Source organism: Nycticebus coucang, chromosome 10, assembly GCF_027406575.1.
Source record: "Nycticebus coucang isolate mNycCou1 chromosome 10, mNycCou1.pri, whole genome shotgun sequence".
NCBI classification, from domain to species: Eukaryota; Metazoa; Chordata; class Mammalia; order Primates; family Lorisidae; genus Nycticebus; species Nycticebus coucang.
This window is the reverse complement of record NC_069789.1, coordinates 40,868,468-40,888,338: the sequence shown is the minus strand read 5'-3', so window position 1 is coordinate 40,888,338 and position 19,871 is coordinate 40,868,468. Positions and strand designations below refer to the sequence as shown.

At 37.8% G+C, this 19,871-nt stretch overlaps 2 protein-coding genes across 4 annotated transcripts in view; one reads left to right on the top strand and one right to left on the bottom strand.

Annotated features, from left to right (window-relative positions):
* IARS2 (isoleucyl-tRNA synthetase 2, mitochondrial) overlaps positions 1-1,018 on the top strand; it is a 75,491-nt gene extending 74,473 nt beyond the window's left edge. Inside the window, exon 23 of the mRNA XM_053606384.1 lies at positions 484-1,018. Within this exon, the coding sequence (XP_053462359.1) occupies positions 484-626 (143 nt within the window). The 3' untranslated portion in view covers positions 627-1,018. The remainder of the gene's footprint in view (positions 1-483) is intronic.
* Positions 1,019-3,375: 2,357 nt separating this feature from the next.
* RAB3GAP2 (RAB3 GTPase activating non-catalytic protein subunit 2) overlaps positions 3,376-19,871 on the bottom strand; it is a 122,902-nt gene continuing 106,406 nt past the window's right edge. For 2 of the 3 annotated variants that reach the window (XM_053606381.1, XM_053606383.1), the window contains exons 27-35: positions 18,184-18,250; positions 15,109-15,179; positions 11,579-11,614; positions 10,305-10,388; positions 9,801-10,019; positions 6,283-6,372; positions 5,536-5,757; positions 4,509-4,667; positions 3,376-4,311 (exon numbers count right to left, since the gene is read on the bottom strand). In XM_053606381.1, coding sequence (XP_053462356.1) covers positions 4,156-4,311; positions 4,509-4,667; positions 5,536-5,757; positions 6,283-6,372; positions 9,801-10,019; positions 10,305-10,388; positions 11,579-11,614; positions 15,109-15,179; positions 18,184-18,250 — 1,104 coding nt within the window. In that variant the 3' untranslated portion in view covers positions 3,376-4,155. The remainder of the gene's footprint in view (positions 4,312-4,508; positions 4,668-5,535; positions 5,758-6,282; positions 6,373-9,800; positions 10,020-10,304; positions 10,389-11,578; positions 11,615-15,108; positions 15,180-18,183; positions 18,251-19,871) is intronic. The other variant, XM_053606382.1, reaches the window with a different exon arrangement.

Below are 19,871 nucleotides of genomic sequence, written 5' to 3'. Positions count from 1 at the left end.
ATTTTTTGTTGTTGTTGTTACAGTTGTCGTTGTTTAGCTGGCTGGGGCCTGGTTCGAACCTGCCAGCCTCGGTGCATGTGGCCGGTGCCTTAACCACTGTATTACAGGTACTAAGCCTATAATCTGGCTTTTTAAAATTCTTCATCAGGTATGTAGTTAGACAGTTACTCATCAAAACCGTACCTGGAGTCAGAACTAGAAAGGCTGTCTGCCTGAGTAGATACAGGAGTCATGACTTGGGGAAAAAATGAGTTAATCCTTACCACATTACAGGGTCTCAGATTACTCAGCTCTCTTCTATTCAGTTTTTTGATCCCATTATCCTGGCTATTTAGGTACTACGGCAAATGGGGAAGTATCTGACAAGCTTTACCAAGGCAGGAAGTAGAAAAGAAAGCTCTGAAAAAGCAGCGCCTGTAACCTATAAAGAAATAGTGATTCAAGTTGAATGGCCTATCAGCAATATGTACTTTACTTTCATAGGTGGTGATATTTGTGAAGAATCTTCATACAAAGTAATTGTCATGCCAACTACCAAAGAAAAGTGCCCCCGCTGTTGGAAATACACAGCTGAGTCTTCAGATACACTCTGTCCTCGATGTGCAGAAGTTGTGAATGGTAAATAGTACCCTGATGCTAAGAGCTCTCTGACCAAGAACCCTCCAGACAGTACTGGCTGCAAGTTCAGATGGATTATTTACAATATTGGGAAGATACCCAACGTCTGGGTAATGGATGGAAGAGTAAATAGTGGAGGATGACAGTTAAAATCAAAATTACAAAAGAAATACTTCCTGTAACTAGAGAAAGAATTGTGTACATATATGCAGAAATATGTATGTGTGGATGGATATATATATCTATACATCCATAACATACTTATTCAGAACAGACACACGTATTTGGCTTGTTTTCAAATATGACTGAACAGAAAATATTTTATATTTTATAAGTATTTTTGACTCAATATTTAAGTTCTACAATGTCTGAAAATAAAGGCATTCTGGGAAACTACTGACTAATGTTGCTGTGGAAGTTGTGATATCAAGTGAAAAAAGTGGTTTTTGAAAGGGAATAGCAAAGGTGTGTTTACCTTGAGATGAAAAAAGTCATTTCATTCTGCTCATTAGTGAACATTAGCCCTTTTAGAATAGCTAGTTTTTTGATTGGATTAGAAAGAAAACAATCTCATCTGTTATTGAAGAGGGGAAGTAATCTCTTCTTGCTTAAAGTTATTAAGGAAACAACATGAAAGCTGAAAATTTATTTCACTAATACGTATATGTATATCTAAGTTCACCAACAATGAACAGACACAGAAAATAGTATATACAGAATTTCACTACTTACAATGCATTACAATAGATAATTAGACATTTTATAAACAATTCAATATTGGATTAAACTCTTTAAGGATGGTCAGTTCTGTTCAGCAGAAATCTGAATTTCTATCAGGGTGAGAAATGGCTTTCGTTGTTGCTAAAGTGGACGTACAAAAAAATACTTGTTTCTTATAAATGAAGGTGGACTACACAATGACTTCTCTAAGTGAAATGTTACATTCAGTGTAAGCCTAGTATTATTAAATCTCAGTTTTCTGTGATCTTAGATTGCAATTAACCGTGTTTTAAAAAGACAATTTAAATGTAACATTGTTTACTTTGATTATAGATAAATTTCTGTAACTAAGGCGAAATTCTTCTTTCTTTTTGCAAAAGTGCGAAGCATTTAGAGGTTTGGTGCTATATACTCATTCCCCTTTATCTACATTTATCCTGGCCCTTCTAGTCCTACATCTAAACACAACCACCTACAATATAGACATTATAGTTATTTGAATATTTTTGTTTTCCTTCATCATTAGATAATAATTAACTTAACAAGATAAACATGCACTTCAGTGAAAGGGTATGTGGGAATGGTGGACATATGTCTAGGAAAACACTACCAATTACTGGCTTCCCATCCATACTGAAGTGCCACACACCACCTCTTCTACATAAAGTCTAATTCCTCTATTTGTAACTCTTCATAGTTACAGAATGGATGCATAAGTATTTATTTTTCTTTCTTCCTATCATATTTATTTTAAATGTCCTTCATAACGTAGTCAAATATTTAACTGAAGTTCTTAACCACACAACTCAGAATTTTAAAATTCTATGAATGTTGTATTTTAAGATAACAGATGTAACTAGAGACTCATGATTTGTGTTAGGGTTCTGAGTCATATTTTAGCTTATTATTCTCAGCAATCCCCAGATTTATGTGTCCTACCAAAGTTAAGTTTAACCAGTTTTATTATCTAAAATGCTTAGTAAGTATCCCCCAAAGTGATAACAGAATTGAAGATTTAATCATTAAAAATGCCTTTAATTCTAAGTTTCTTTGACCAACCTCTTTTCATACTACTTTAAGAGTGCTTCTCAGGAAGAACTAATCTTTTAGAACAGATATAACAAGTGACTACTATTTCTATAAAGTTAGATACGAATAGAAGAATTCTAAAATGTGTCTGGGTGGGGCAGTAGAAATCCAAGCAGAGGCTGGAAGGTTGGACTTTCCAATGCTGCTATTATATAAAATGTGTGCCTCAATCAGACTCACAGGCCCTACCCAAATAAAATACTCAAGATGATGTTGAAAATTGATCTTGCAAGATTTTAAATTCTATAGTTTTAAACAGTTACTAAGTTTTAGCCAGATAAATTCTTATTTGGATGTTACCTTTTAGCTCAAATATCAAGAGTATGTTCCTGAAGGACATACTTCTCAAGGTTGTGCAGCTGCTAGAGTTGGCTTCTTAAAAGCAAAGAAACACACTTCTGTGTCCCAATGAGTTACTATGAATATCTATTGTGATCCATGACAGATAAAAATTGCACTATTTTTGCACAATTTTGCACAATCCATGACAGATAAAAATTGCACAATTTAGGCTAGCTGCATTCTAAAGATACACTGTAATAAATACTTGGTATTTGTAGCACTTACAGCACCTTTCTACAAAGTTTTTGTTTTTTTTGTTTTGGGAGATAGGGGTCTTGCTCTCTTGCCTAGGTTGGCCTGAAACTCCTGGGCTCAAGCCATCCTCCTGCCTCAGCCTCCTGAGTGGCTATAGTGTAGTTTTAATCAACAAATACTTATTTAGCACTTGGACTGCTCTAGGCACTCTAGGGTACAAAATCAGTTGTATTTTGTCCTCGCAATCCAGCTGTGAGGTAGGTTTGCTAAAGCTGTAATATCACCAAGCATTTTTTCTGTACTGTTCCCAAGGACAGAAAATATCAATAAATCCCAGAAGTAGACATTTCTAAATACTTATAGGAAAAATAAAATTGGACTTAAAATTTTTAGTATCTTTGCATTTGTTTGTTTTTACATACGTTTTACAAGATAATACATTTTTACAATTACCTGATACGGATAGAACTTTGCAACTTGGGAAGAAGCAAATCTTAACTTACATGATAATTCTGCTGCACTGTTTGCATTTGAAATTTTCACTTTTGGCAAGTACAACAGGTTAAGGGTTCTATTTAGTGTCCTTTCTCATAAACAGGACACTGGACCCATTCTTCCCTCAAGCAAGGCCATCCTCCTCTGATGGCAACAGCAGGACCTCTGGGAAAGGAACCTTTCAGCATCCAGAATTCCCAGGGGGCAGCTCTGTATAGGACTGTAAGCATGATAACAAAAGCATCTAATCAACATTTGTTGATAGGAGAGTGGGATGTTTCTCTCACTCTAATGGTGGTGACTGTACATGAACACACTCAAATTTAATTACAACAGTAACATTTTGGATATGAAATATAGACTCATTTATAAGAACGTAATCTATAAATTATAATCAATTTAAAATAGCAAAGTTTAACAATAAAGCTACCTAAGTGTTTGAATTAGAAATAAACAGTTAAACATCTGTATTAATTATGCTATAATAGATATTTATTTATATTTTATCTTTAGTATTAACCAAAGGAGTGAAGTTTAGTCAGGATTGCACTTTTTAAAAGTTATATATATTTTTATTTATTTTACAAAAGAGAAAGGAAAGACTCTTCATAAAATTCCAGATCTTACTATGTAAAATAACCATGCACTAATTCATGTCATAATCACACAGTTTAGACTACTTCCAGTAGATGAGCGTCATAAGGAAGGAGTGGACATGGCGTCCACAGCGTCAATAAGGTGTAATGCCAGACTGTACTGCCCATGTTTTTCTGGCAGAAGCTCAATTACTTTATTTACTAGTTTGGCTGTTGTTGCAATTGGCACTTCAGTGTTTTGAAGATCCTGGGGATCCTACAAATAGGACACAAAAATAATAGTTATATAAAACTACACAATAATTGTTACTGACTGAACAGTTAATCATGACAGTTTCCAATATAAATGCTTTGGGGGGGAACTAAGTAAATGAAACTTGTCATTCCAATTGTCTTCAGAACTATTATTATTAGTAGTCATTTAAGAAAACATCTTTCTATTGCTTTACTTACCATTGCTTTCAGCCAGGTGCAGAGTGTGGGTGGCAGCCTGGCCAGCAGCTCCATGCTTTCTTTTGTCTGTGTGCGGAAAAGCGCATGAGCCAGCCTTTGCCCTGTCAATACCAGCAGCTGAGAGGCAAGGACTTCTTTGTCATGAATCTGTAGAATGGCCTAAGGATAGGAACATGGAGAAATGACAGACCTAACATTTACTTATTCTATAGGAAAAGGAGGGATTGCCTAGTTCACCTTTGAGCTATGGCCATGTACACAACCAAAGGTAAATCCAAATCAAACTTAGCATTTAAACCTGAATTTCTGTTCATCAGCTAATTTTTCTTCTCTCATCACCTAATTGTTCGAACCAGTATTACCATATAATGTGCTATTTTTAAGCTTTTGACAAAGAGAATTATATTAAATCATGTCATGTCTGCAAAGCCTACTAATGGCTTCTGAATACATTTAGAATAACCATGCCAGTCTCCCCACTTCATCTCATACTTCTTACCATAACCTTGCTTCCTATGTTTGCTCAACCATGACGTCTTTCTGGTTTTGGACCTAGCCAGGGCTAGTCCCTGCCTCAGGGCCTTTGTACTTCCCGTTACTTCTGTCTCAAGCATGGAGTGGCTGCTGCTTATCCTTGGGGGCTTAGTTCAATTGTCATTTTCTCTGACTACCCTCTCCTAGTAGTAGCTCCTGTTTATCCATATGATAATTGCTGTGAGCTATGATGCTATGGCAGTCTACCGAGTTTATTTTCTCTATAGTGCAAAATTGAGCATGCTGTTCTCCTATCAGGACACTATCAAATCCATGGGGAAGAAAACTTCATCTACTTGTTCGCTGCCATACCCCTGTGCACAGAGCAGGCCTGGCACACTGTAGGAATTTATTTGATAAAATTCTTATATTTCAATATTCTATTGTTCTTTTTTTGTAACCTAGAAGTTCTAACAAAAGGAAGAGCAAAAATCTTGTTTGGAAACCTTACTCTCTTTTATAATCAACTCAACATTCCTGGGGTCACAGTTACCTCCTCTCCTAAGTGGTCAACTCCATAGTTGTAGAGTTCCCCCACATAATGCCTTCTGACAACATCTTCGCTGACTTGAAGGTGATGGGCTAAATCCACAGCTAGAGCTGGCCAATCTTGGTCTTTCCCAAAAGGAGCAGTTGTTGCCTCTTCTGAGGGATCTTTGTCCCTTCTGACTGAATGCTGTGCGTGGACAGCTGCACTGACAACTTTCAATAAGAACTTGAAAATGAAGAAGAAGAGACAGAACAGTGTCTTGTGAGTATGATTCATTAAAAATATCTATTGGCTTTTCCGTTAAAATTATTTAATTATCAAAAAAAGAACATACAGGCCGGTACAGGGGCTCACACCTGTAATCCTAGCACTTGGGAGGCTGAGGTGGGTAGATCGCCTGAGCTCACAGGTTCCAGAATGGCCTGAGCCAGAGTGAGACCTCGTCTCTAAAAACAGCCGGGTGTTCTGGTGGGCGCCTGTACTCCCAGCTATTTGGGAGGCTGAGGCAAGAGAATCGCTTGAGGCCAAGAGTTTGAGGTTGCTGTGAGCTATGACGCTATGGCACTCTACCAAGGGTGACAAAGTGAGACTCTTGTCTCAAAAAAAAAAAAAAAAAAAAAAGAAAATACATTCAAAGGGAAACTAGCTCTCAAGAATATTTTGAAAGTGGGCATCCTTTCAAAGACCAAATACATTTTTGCTTTACTTTTTCCCAAGAAACAAAGATGACATCCAATAGCTGTAACTTACCTGTTGTCGTGCAGAAATAAAATTTGGGTCCATTTCCCCACTAGGTAATAACTGAATTGAAGTTAGGTCTTTGAAGAATGCATTTTTTCCCTAAAGGGAAAGAAATTAAGAAAACTGCCAAGTGTGAATTATTAAGTAGGGGAAAAGGGAAAGATGAAAAAAATACTAAGCCATTTAATTAGGAATAACTCACAGTTAATTTTTGTTTTCTCCTTACATAATAAGATTTTAGAATTTTATTCATTTTATAACAATTATCTAATATGTAGTACACAGCCTTTAAGGTGGTCCCCAATGATCCCCTCCTCCTGGTATCCGTGCCTTCCTACAGTCAGTCCCCTCCTTTTGAATGTGGGCTGGTGACCTACTAGCAAAAAGAGAGAGAGGTGACAGCATGTCACCTTCAAGATTAAGTTCCAAAAGGATGCTTCTGCTTTGAGTGGTCACATTCATTCTCACTCACTTTGAGGGAAGCCAGCAGCCATGTTGTGAGCTGCCCTATGGAGAGGTGCATTTGGTAGAGAACTGACTGTTGGCAACAATCATGCTTGGAAGTAAATTACCCTATCCCCAGCCCACTGGAGCCTTTAGGTGAGACCAGACCCATGGCCAGCATCCTAATTACAGCCTCATGAGACACTAAGCCAGGGGCACTTAGATAAGGGGAAAATAGATTCATGACCCACAAGAAGCCACTAAATTTTGAGATAATTTGCTTTGCAGCAATAAATAACACAGAATGTACTCTGAATCCTCTTAAAAACACTTGACTTGTTTAAAAACAGCTTAAGAGAATAGATGTATATTCAATGAGTCAAAACAGAATATCAGAAAATAGAATTTCAGAAGTTCCTTGGAAGGAAATGTAATACAGAGCAAAGAACACTGGCCTTTAAGCTGGAGAACCCAGGCAGGTTGCCGTGGGTGACTCAAAAAGTCACCCCATGTGTCTTTTAGTTCACTTTCCATACCTAATCACCTATGAATGTAGGTCCAAGTGTGACAGCCAAGCAGGCTAAAGCTATCCATCCTTCAGTGACGGTAAACACCAGACCACCCAGGGCAACCCATTACGTTTTAGATATCACTGTTTGAAAGATTTACTGCACACTCACTTACAATCTGTTAAAGTTTCCACCAAGTGGTCTTAGATATAAGTGCTATGGTAGCACCATGTACTGTTTACTGTGTCCCAGACACGCCTAATTACTTTTTGTTGAGTATGTCAGTTAACCCTCACCACAACAAAACTCAGAAGGAGGCAATAGAATTATCTCCATTTTCTGAAAAAGAAAACTGGGACTAAGAGAAACTAAATAATTCTAATTAGCAAATGGTAGCACTGGGATTCTGTTTCACTGCCCAGCACACCACACTACCTCTCCACCTGTAAGTATTTGAGACACACACAGCTGCCTCGAGTCGTCTCAGCATGATGCGGGTTGAGACTTCCCAGCACTGTGTTGGTCCAATTCTGGAGGTGTCCTCGTTTCACAAAGTCCCTTTTTGAGGGAAGTACCAAGATGGACACTTAATTTTTCTTGTTTTTATTTTATTTTATTTTATTTTTAACTTTAAAGCATCCTTTTACAATCTCAAATGAAAGATATAATAATTCATTCATAATCTTTACTTACACGCATATAAATAATATGTAATGGTATTTCATTAGGAAGATGAAAATCTGTCATCAGATATCCCCTAGCCTGTCTTTCAAAATCAAACTGCTGGAATCTAAATGTTAAATGTTGCTGAATAAAAACAGATTTCTCAAAACATATTATTTCTGCTTAGTATTTCTTCAAGCTTATCATGTCCAGAATTGTTCTAAATGGGCTCTCTTTGTAAAAGGCATGCCCAGTTTCCAAAGCTTGAAACTAAATTTAATTCCCCCTTCCATCTTTGAGCACTACACCCAGTCTGCTATTCAGTTTCTGATTTCTCCAAATCCCTTCATTATTTTTATTACCTCTTCTGAGTCTACACCCTCAACAACTCCTGACTCTCCTATGTTCTTCCATGGGTTTTACTCGCCTGTGTTCTTCCAGGCTCCTCTGCATGCTGTCCCGTGTAACTTTCCTCTAACATCTCCTTAATTATAAATGCAATAAACATTTAATGGTTTCCTATTATGTGCACATAGATATGGGAACACAGAAAAGAGGTAGTAAGTTCAGGGAATGTAGTAGACAAAGGAGCTGCCACGCAAAACAGCTGCCCATGACTACGGAACATCGCAAATGAAGAAGTAATGAAAATCTGATTTCTCTGAGGAGTGGCGGTTTAACAGTGGCTGCAGCCAGGGTGAAGGAGATGAACAGCTGATTAACTAAAGGTGAGTAATGGCTATGGGAAGCCTCCTGCCTCCATATTTCATGTTTTAGGGATTTAGGGATAATATTCCAAGGTCTCCCGCTGCACCGTACACTCACTCCTCCCCAAGATGGACTGGTGAATTTAGGAAAAGGAGCTGAACATTCTTAACAGTTTTTTGCTTTCCCTCTTTCGGGAGGAAGTCTTCCTATGGGGAGAACACATTCTCTCTCCTATAGGGCCTGGACTTGAGGGGCAGCCTGCAGGGGAGCCCAGCTGTGCCTGTCCTTGAGTGTACAAGTCTCTTGCACAAGGGTGAAATAATAAACCCACTTTCCCAAAAGCCCACCTAGCTTCTATCAGTAAAATAAGTGATAAATGATATTTTTCTCTCCAATAGTCTAAATCCTATGTCTGTCTCTCGATGACACATATATGGGGAAGAAAAGGGTTTTACTACAGAGCAGCCAAACTGTGAAAGTCTTTCACATACTCTCCTAACAAGTTTGGACAGGATCCTGCAGGGAAGCAGAAAAGTCTCGGGCATGGAACTAACATGATTAAAGCTGTCTTCCTAAGAGACAGCATGAGACTGGAGAGAGAGAAACTGAAGGCAGGGTGATGAGGAAGGAGCTGCTGTGATAGCCAGGGAAAGCCGAGGAGGCTTGAACAGGGTACTATGCTGAAGAGAACCAGACAGGATGTGAGTCATGTGACAAAGAAGTAAGTCAGCTAGATGTAGAGAATAAGCCAGAACACTTAAGGTTTCTAATTTTTGCTGATGCACAAATGATGACATTAATCAAATAATCAAGCCATGGAATTCAGAAGGAACAGCAAATGTAGGTCAGGGCCAGGATGGGTGAGGCTTTATAATATATGTTAGATATAAGGCATGTGAAATCCCATAGAACATGCAAAGAGAGACAGTACTAATTATACCCCAAACTCTAGGGATAGGTCAGGCCTAGAGTATACAAGAAGGAAAAATAAGTGTATCCAGGAAGAATCTGGAGAACGAGAAAGGCAGACAAGCGAGTGCAAAACCCCAAGGGACACCCACCAATACGTCAGGTAAATCAGAAGAATGGAATCAACCAGGCAATAATGGAGTTAGAACCTCACAACTTCCATTGAACAAGAAAATCCATGGGCCTCTAGCCCTGCACCTCCAGAATAGCTCTGAAATCCTTTGAGGTACGCACCTTACTGTCAAAAAGTGAAAGTGGCTTCACGGTCTTCAGAGAAAACCTCATGACTGCGTACAAGATGGAGCACAGGACGGAATGATGCTCCACCAGGGGGTAGTGAATGTGTTTCTGCTCCAGGGCCAGTTCCACTATCGAGATTGGTCCTTCTACAGAGAGCCAAGCATCCTCAGTATCCAGGACAGGGGCCTGCATTTCATCCCTGCTAACATCTGCCTGAGGGTTTTGAGAATGGAGGACTGTGTTCAGAATTGGAGAGATAGTTCACAAATATCCTAATGAATTTATTACCAGCAAAGTGTAAACTCATACTCCACATCCCCTAAAATTATAATTAAAAAAAAAAACAATGTCTAGTTTTAATAAGAACTTCATGAGAAAACATCACTACTTTTAAGGGTTAAGTCAAAGGTTAGAAATGAATATATGAAACTATCTCATTAAGTCCAATGATTTTGAGAATATTTAGTATCTCAGGAACAGTTCAGAACAGTAGTATACCTCTTTTACCTCCATTAAAGTCTGAAGAAGATCCAAGCAGGAGCCAAGGAAAGATGTCATTGCTGTGTCACTCATTCCTACATCCTGTTTTAAAAAAGAAAAACAATTAGGGTCTGTAGCAAAACTGCTACAGTTACTATCAGAAAAACAAAAAACAGAATAGGACACATCTGTTAACTGACTTTCTGCACTGAATAGACAGGTAAGAACTTGAAAGTCAAGGCATTAGCACATTTAAGTTCTTTCCTTTAGATTATTTAGCGTCAATCTTAATTTAGGCTTTAAAAAGTGGTATCACTATCAACTTTTAAAAATTAATGTTCTTTATTTATTGCAAAGATGCATTCTCATCAGTTACTACAGATGGCGGCACCCCTGTGCCCATTGTTCAGCTTGCATTTGATGGCCAAATAATTATGGTACCTGGAAGATGCACATGAAAGAGTCGAAAAGTTCTAAGAAAACAGCCTGTTCTGGTTTCAGAGCATCTTTTAAAGACTGAACTAAATCAAAACAAAACTAGAATTCCCAACCTCAAGAACTAAATACCACATCCGTGCTGTAAGACAATAAATAGTTCCTGTAGACTCCCTTAAATGGCCTGCATATGATCTTTTTTAAACTAACCACCAATAAATTCCTCACATCACCAAAGTAAATAATTTAGGGAGTATGTGCGCACATACAACCACTCTCAAGAACATACCAGAAGAAATCTCCAGCATGGTGATTTTTTGGGAACTAAAGGCCTATAAGAGCTGGATTCATGTCCCAATATTTCTTAATGATGTTTGTAATAACATTTCAAATTTCTCAGCAAAAGCCAGCACTGTTAATCTCTGGCCTCAAATACAAACCCAGTATCTGTAATTTGGAAGATTATTTAAGACTAATGTTGCATTTGTACAATGGTTATTATATGTAGGTAAATCAAATTCCCTACTCATATGAATCTACTTCTATGTGATTTTGAGAATCTAACATAGACAAAAAATGTGCGTCAATGGTAGCATGTTATTCTCCTGTCCACAGTCCAAAATTGAACATACCTTATGAAAACTTAGCTTCAGCATACTGATGATTTGGAAAGGTAAATTAAAATTGGCCATAGTTCACGATCAGCTTCCTTAACAGAATTATTCTCTTTTCATTTTTCTTATCTCTTGATATGTCATCAAATTGGTAAAAAAGCAAAGTTCACCCCTACAGTTAATAAGGTACTATATAAGGTGTAGGATTAATGACTGTAATTGTAGTTACAAAAGATTACTTACCCTTCGGCATAACCTATCCTTTGGTGCTTTTCCAACCTAAGATAAAAAGACACAAAATGCTAAAATATTTAGTAATTTAAGTAAAAGGCATCCCTATGGTATGGAAAGTAAAAAAATAACCAAATTTAAAAGCTATACATGCAGTAATAAATAAATGTGACAACTTTTATTAATTAACTTTCTTCTATCTACTATAGAGGCAATAATTTTGTGGTAAGTATATCAAATCAGGCTCACAAATAATCCTTTAAAAAATAAATTATATATTTTGAACTTATTAAAATAAGAAAAACTATTTAAAAATTGATCCTTACTTTGTGCAGCCAAATGCCTGTACTGCCTTAAAACCCAGAACCAAACTTGAGGCTATTAATAAAGAGCTCCTGAGAATTTTGCTAGTTGATAAAGGCACACAATACAGGGTGTCCTAAAAGTCATCCCTAAAGTTGCCATACATAAGGAAAATGGGAAATTATGGCTGAATGTACCTTTATTTATTTATTTTTTTGAGACAGAGTCTCACTTGGTCACCCTTGGTAGAGTGCCGTTGCTTCTTAGCTCACAGCAACCTCAAACTCTTGGCAACAAGTGATCCTCTTGCCTCAGCCTCCCAAGTAGCTAGGACTATAGGCACCCCGCTTCCCCCACAAAGCCTGCCTGTTTTTATAGAGATGGGGTCTCCAGCTGGCTCCAGCTGGTATCGAACCTGTGAGCTCAGGCAATCCACCCACCTTGGCTTTCCAAGTGCTAGTATTACAGGCATGAGCCACCATGACCAACTTAAACGTACTTTTATTTACAAAACATTCATTACAAATTTTACAAACATATGGCCAAGGCACAGAGAATATTTTGTAAATAAAGATACATTTAGCCACAATTTCTCATCTTCCTTATGTCTGGCAACTTTAGGAGCATCCTGTAGTCTGAAATGATCAGAAAGAAGGAAAACACACTAAAGCAGACAGGAGTGGTATTCCTAGTTAAGAAAAATTTCCTTCAGTAAGTACTTACCAAGATTCTAGTGGCTACGACTACAGGGCAAAAAGTGGGAGGTAAAAGTTCTTCCTCAGGAACATTATTTGCTAGACAAGTCACTCATAGGAGTGGAATAGGGAGTTCAGTACAAAAGACTCTTCACCTCACTACCTCTTGCTAAGATTACTACAATAGCCTTTGAACAATCAACCTCAGCTCACTCCAATTCCAAAATACTTCATCTGCTGTCAGAATAATCCTTTTAAACACAAGTGTGAGCATAATTTTTTTGCTTAAAAGTGCTCCGATGTCTTCAATATAAAATAACAGCTACCATTTGCTGAGCCTTCCCATATGTGCCAGACCCCATGCTAAGCAGTTTGTACCTATTACAAAATCCAAAGCCCACCACCTGCACAGAATATTTTTCTTTTCAGCTTCTGTTTTCTTCTTATGTTCCAGCCACACTAAGCTGCAGTTCTCTGATTCTCAACAAACTGACTCACATCTCCAGGTCTTTTGCTTTGTAAAGCAAAGTCAGAAGCCCTCCATTTTCCTTGTTGTTCTTTATTCTTCTAAGTTCCCCAAACTCCCTTTTGTCTATTCACATTTCTTTTAGGCCAGGAGTGTGACTTTCATCTATTCAATCACAGAACCTAGCACAGTTCTGGCACCTCAAAGATAACACATTATAATAGGTATTTGTTGAATGAATAATCACAAATCTGTTTCCTAGTTCAGGTGTGTTTTTAACCAAATCAAAGTGGCAGGAATTTAACGTGACTGTGGATATGAGAATGTTATGAAATTGTAAATAGCTACACACATACAAATTACTTTTTATTTTTATTCTCTTAAAAGTGGGGTGGTCAACACTTGAACTCAGGAGTTCAAGACTAGCCTGAGCAAGAGCAAGACCTCCTCTCTACTAAAAATAGAAAAAATAAGCTGGGTGTAGTTGTGTGCCCGTGTCATCCCAAATATTTAGGAGTCTGCAGGAGGATCACTTGAGCCCAGGAGTCTGAAGGTACAGTGAGCTGTAACAATGCCACCTCACTCTAGCCTGGATGACAGAGCAAGACTCTGTCTCAAAAAATAAGAGAATATTATAAAGGCCAAAAAGAAGTGAGCTCCAAGAAAGAAGTAGTTAATCAGACAAGGAAGATGGACAAAAGGAAAGAATGTTTAGATTTCACTGGAAAAATGTTATCAACAACACTAACGAAAACATTTTCATGTGAAGCTGTGGCCTAAAGTGAGTTTGAGTTGTAGTATTATTCATATTGCAGGAATGGCTGACACTGTACATTTAAAAGATTATGTTGTCGGGCGGCGCCTGCGGCTCAGCGGGTAGGGCGCCGGTCCCATATGCCGGAGGTGGCGGGTTCAAACCCAGCCCCGGCCTTAAAAAAAAAAAAAAAAAGATTATGTTGTCATTACAGTGTTAATTCTCTTGACATCCACTTAAATGATGCCAGATTAACCTACAGTCTCGACTGTCCTATAAAATATACTAACTAGTTCCCTGCCCGAGCTTGAAGCTAGGCAGCTTACTGTTCGGTAGCTAGCAGCTTCTGCTCCTACCAGCTGAGTTCTGTGCTTACATGTTATGTTTGTTCTCCAAGTTACTCATGTGGGTTATACATATGATTATAATTATGAAATTTAATTAAATAACTGATGAAATATGAATGAGAGAAAGGGGAGTTGTTCATATGAATGCTGTGTTGAATGCTTTAAAATATTTATAGAGAAGAATAACTCCTACGTCTGCTGGCTTAGATACAAGGAAAACAACTAAATTATAGTAATCTAGAGATTTTTGGACTTAGATTATAACACAACTTTAAAGAAAAAGGACACAGACAGGATAAACAATGCATTATGGGTGAGGTTTATGAAGGAAAACCAAAGTAGAACTGCCATCGACTTCATTCAAAGAAAATATTTTGGCCATATATCCAAAGCTTGCTTACTAAAGAGTAGATTTGCCTGTCTGAACTAAAAATAAAATGTAGGGCAGCGCCTGTGGCTCAAAGGGCTAGGGCGCCAGTCCCATCTGCTAGAGGTGGTGGGTTCAAACCCAGCCTCCGCCAAAAACCACACACACACAAAAAATAATAATAATAAAAAATAAATAAATAAAATGTAAATTCTTGCTTGAATCAACCACCAGTGTTAACCTCTATCTTTCTGATGATTCAGGGCTTTTCTTCATGTCATTAAAATGCCAGTACTGGAAATTACATTTAACTGAGCATGAATAAAATGTAGTACCAAATGAAAGCCTGCCAGGTGTAGGGGTGCATCCATTGGACCCCGATACTCAGGACGCTGAGGTGGAAAGATCACTGAGCCCAGGAGTTTGAGGCTGCAGTGAGCTATGACAACATCACTGCACTCCAGCCTGAATAAGACCACCTCATCTCAAATATAAAAAATTAAAAGAAGTCTCACAAGGCCCAACATAAACAATTTTTCTAATATTAATCAGTTAATTAAGAGAACCAAATAAACAAGAAGTCAGTACATGAAATTTAGAATTACTTTACCTTATCCATTAAGTATGTAGCAGCAGAAAACCGTTTAACTAAGAATGTATTCCACATCATCAAAGCAATGCCTAGATAGTAAATAAAAGTAATATAGTAAATAGAATGTTTATATATCCTTGCTTTCATCATACATAACAAATTACTGTCTTCCTTAAGCTTATTAAACTACTGAGAAACCATTCTTTTATCTGTACTTGTAAAGTTAATGAAATCTTTAACTTTTTTTTTTTTTTTGAGATAGATTCTCACTATGTCACCCTGGGTAGAGTGCTATGGCTTCACAGCTCACAGCAACCTCAAATTCTTGGGCTTAAGCCATTCTCTTGCCTCACCATCCCAAGTAGCTGGGACTACAGGCGACTATGACAACGCCCGGCTATTTTTTGGTTGCAGTTGTCATTGCTGTCTGGCAGGCCCGGGCTGGGTTCAAACCCACCAGCTCCGGTGTATGTGGCTGGTGCCCTAGCCGCTGAGCTACAAGCACCAATCTGGAATCTTTATCTTTAATGAAAGTCAGAACTAGGCTACAGGAATATATCCAAATGGCTAAATTAGCATAAAAAAGAGTCACATCATTCATCAAGAGAGAAACGTAAAACCACAATGACATGGCGTTACACAACTACCAGAAAGGCTTAAAAATCTTTTTATATGACAATATCAAGTATTGGCAAGAATGTGGAACAAATGGAACATTCATACACTGCTGGTGGGATAATAAACTAGTAAAGCCACTTGGAAAACTGTTTGTCAGTATCTACTAAAGATATATGTCTACCCTATTACCGAGCAATTCCACAGCTATATGTAGACCCTAGAGGAATGAGTACAAAAGATATGTACAAGACTGCTGAGAATAGCTTTATTCATAATAGACAAACACTAGAGGCAATCCCAGTCTCCATCAATTTTTTAAAAATATGTAACCACCAACTAAAGTAATATCTAAAAAAGTATTAAAAAAAAAAAAAAAAAAAAACACGAACAAACCAAAGCCAGGTTCCATGGCTCATGCCTGTAATCCTAGCACTTTGGGTGGCAGAGGCAGGAGGATTGCTTGAGCTGTGGAGTTTGAGACCAGCCTGAGACAGACCCAATCTTTACAAAATGTAAAAATGAGCCAGCCATGGTGGCAGGTGCCTGAGGCCTAGCTAGTTAGGTAGCTGAGGCAGGAGGCTCTCTTGAGCCCAGGAGTTTGAGGTTGCTGTGAGCTATGATGATGTCCCTGCATCTTATTAGCTGGGTCAACAGTGTGAAACTCTGTCTCAAACCAAACAAAAAATTATATAAAAATAATTATATACTCATTTAGCTGTGGCATTACAATTAAGTTTCTGAAGAGGTTGTCAATTAGGCAGAGTAATTATGGCATTTCACATACTGTTACTACTACTCATGTAGCTGAGTCTATATTTAGAAGTGAGGCCCTTTGTAGGCTGTGAAGCAGCCAGAAAGTTGACTCACTGGGTCAAGGTACAAAGGAGCAAAGGCCTAACGTAAAGAAATAGTAGGCTCTGCACTCGCAGCTCAGTAGTTAGGGCGCGGCCACATACACCAAGGCTGGTGGGTTCAAACCCAGCTAGGGCCTGTTAAACAACGACAAAAAAATTAGCCACGCGTTATGGCAAGCGCCTTTAGTCCCAGCTACTTGGGAGGCTGAGGCAAGAGAATTGCTTAAGCCCAAGAGTTTGAGGTTGCTATGAGCTGTGATGTCACAGCACTCTACTGAGGGTGACAAAATGAGACTCCATCTAAAAAAAAAAAGAAATAGTAGCCTGAAGTAAGTAACTTAATTTTTTCAGTAAGTCCAGAATAATCTAAAGACCACACTGTACAAATGAGTCACTGCAATCTTTTTTTCTCCTCCTGGATAAAAGTAAGATCTAAGATAGGAATAATTTTCAAGTTCTCTTAATATAAATTGGAACATTTTGCAACTCCTGTAAGTTGACTTCATACCATCTGCAAGAATATGTGTGATACAGGTGACAAAGAAGTGGTTTCTTCAGAATTTATCATATACATAGAAGGTGACACCTCCTTTCACCCAGTCCAATACCCTAGTCACACCACCTAGGTTGCTATCTAGCTTAATGTTTATCTACTCCATTAGTTCTTGTGATGAAGCTGGGTGCAAAGGCTCACATCTGTAATCCTAGCACTCTAGGAGGCTGAGGCAGGTGGATTGCTTGAGCTCACGGGTTCAAGACCAGCCTAAGCAAGAGGGAGACTCTGTGTCTACAAGAAATAGAAAAACTAGGCCAGGCGCAGTAGCTCACACCTGTAATCCCAGCACTCTGGTAGGCGAGGTGGGTATACTGCTTGAGCTCATGGGTTCAAGACCAGCCTGAGCAAGAGCGAGACCCCATCTCTACTCAAAATACAAAACAAACTGAGGCAAGAGGACCCCTTGAGCCCTACAGTTGGAGCCTGCTGTGAGCTATGATGTCACCACGTCACTCTACCCAGGGCGACAGCTTCAGACTCTGTCTCAAAAAAAAAAATATATATATATATATATATTTATGATGAAACCTGTTTATCTATTAAGTAGAAACTGTTTATAAGTTCACTACAACAATTTGTAATATTTTAATTCAAGTAGATATCAAGAATCCTCAAGGTCTCACAGCCAACAGAGAATATGCACATTGATTAAAAGAAACACAAGATAGTTTGCAGAGCCTCGTCTTATTAGGCTTTTGGCTAACAAACTTTTTCACCAAGAATTACATTTTGAGAATTTCATCCTTCTTTCCTTCTCTACCTACGAACTACAGAGGGAATCAATGATTCATATATAATAACTCCCTTAATTATACCAAGGAAGGAATAATAGTCCTCTCGGGGGACAGAAGGGATAATTACTACCAGCTCCCTTGCCCCTTTCTAGATAGCATTTTCCTAAGTATTAACAATAGTCAGTTCTTTGCATATGGCAAAACACAGTAATATGTTAGATTGTAGGACAATCAAGTAAAAATTCAATAGGATATAAATCTTTAATTTGATCTCCTGTTAAATCAGTATGCCTTTTTAAAATCAGTAATTTTTTAACATCTGTTTACTTACCATTCTGAACATGTGCATTAAGAATGTGCTTCAAATGTTCTATTGACCTAACAAAAAAACGTGCTTCCTTACATACAGGGAGAAAAAGGAGAGAGAGAAGAAAAGAGGTATCATTTAATAGGTGTTTCCAAAATCAATGGAGACGTCTTACAGAATTTCTACATAAACCTACCTGACAGTGTTGCAATAAAAACATGGAATTATTAGGTAAGGAGTAACTTTTGATAAGACCTTCAACTGTCCCTCTTAAGCTCCTATGACCTATATAATGATTAATCCCTAGAAATTCCGAGGTATGTTTATACAGGGAAATATCTGGATTCAAATTTGCTGTGGTTTGCACATAATATTCTTTCCAATAAATACTTAAATTTCGTATGTATATAAAAACATATGAAATTTAAGTATTTATTGGAGATATAAAAACTTTTGCAAATAACAATTCATTCATTCATTTATTCATTCATCATTCAACAAATACTTGCTGAGCATGATAGTGTGTACTTAGCCCTGTTTGAGGTTCCAGAGATACCATAATGAACAAGGCGGACCCAAAATCTTGCATGCACTGAGTTTACATTCTAGTGAAGAATCTAAACAATAAACATTAGAAGTAATTACATTATATGTTAGTGGTTAAATGCCAAGAGAGGAATTACAGCTGTGAGGAAGTGTGAAGTATCAGAGGGGATGTTTAAAATTCAAGTCTTTCTAATAAAGGAAGTTTACAAATTAAAACTCAATTATAGTATATAATACTGATGAAACTATCCAGATCTCTGCTAAATAGTTTTGTATCCTATACATAGATTAAACACACCATCACTGCCAATACATACTGTGTCGAAAATTCGCCAAAGATAATTTTAATTGTTTTGAGCCTTATAAAATTGTATGTGTAAAATGGTAGAATTAGAATAGGATTTGGATGAGGTACAATTAATATATAATAGGAAAAACAAACAAACAGACAAACAAGAAAAACAGTGATTTAGTTTTAAATATAAGCAGTTCTAGTAACAGCTAGTGACAATGCCAATCAAAAGGCAGGTACTCTGCATGCACTTTCTCTGTAAGCTGCAGTAACTTTTTGAGATGACTACTATTATAACCCCAATTTCTAGAGAAAATTGATTCAAAAAGTTCAGGCTTGGCATCTGTAGCTCAGTGAGTAGGGTGCCAACCACATACACCAAAGCTCACGGGTTTGAGCCTGGCTGGGGCCTGCCAAACAACACTGACAACTACAACAAAAAACTAGCTAGGTGTTGTGGCAGGCACCTGTAGTCCCAGCTACTTGGGAAGCTGAGGCAAGAGAATCGCTTAAGGCCCAAGAGTTAGAGGTTGCTGTGAGCTGTGACGCCATAGTACTCTACTGAGGGAGAACAGTGAGACTGTCTCAAAAAAAAAAAAAAAAAAAGAGTTCAGAAATGTTCCCAAAAGTCACAGTAGCTGTGTGCTATGATTACTACTATTAGCAGTAAGTAGCGGCAGTGGGGCTCGAAGACAGCTTTGTCTGAGTCTACCATGCAAGTTGCCTATGGTTTATAAAGTAACAGCAGCATTTTCTTCCTAAAAGCCTCATTTTTAGATTTGAATCTAGAATTAATTCATTCAGATTTTAGAAACTATTATGTCCTTGTTTTAGACCTACCATTCCTTTTTTCAAGAAATGGACAAACAACCAT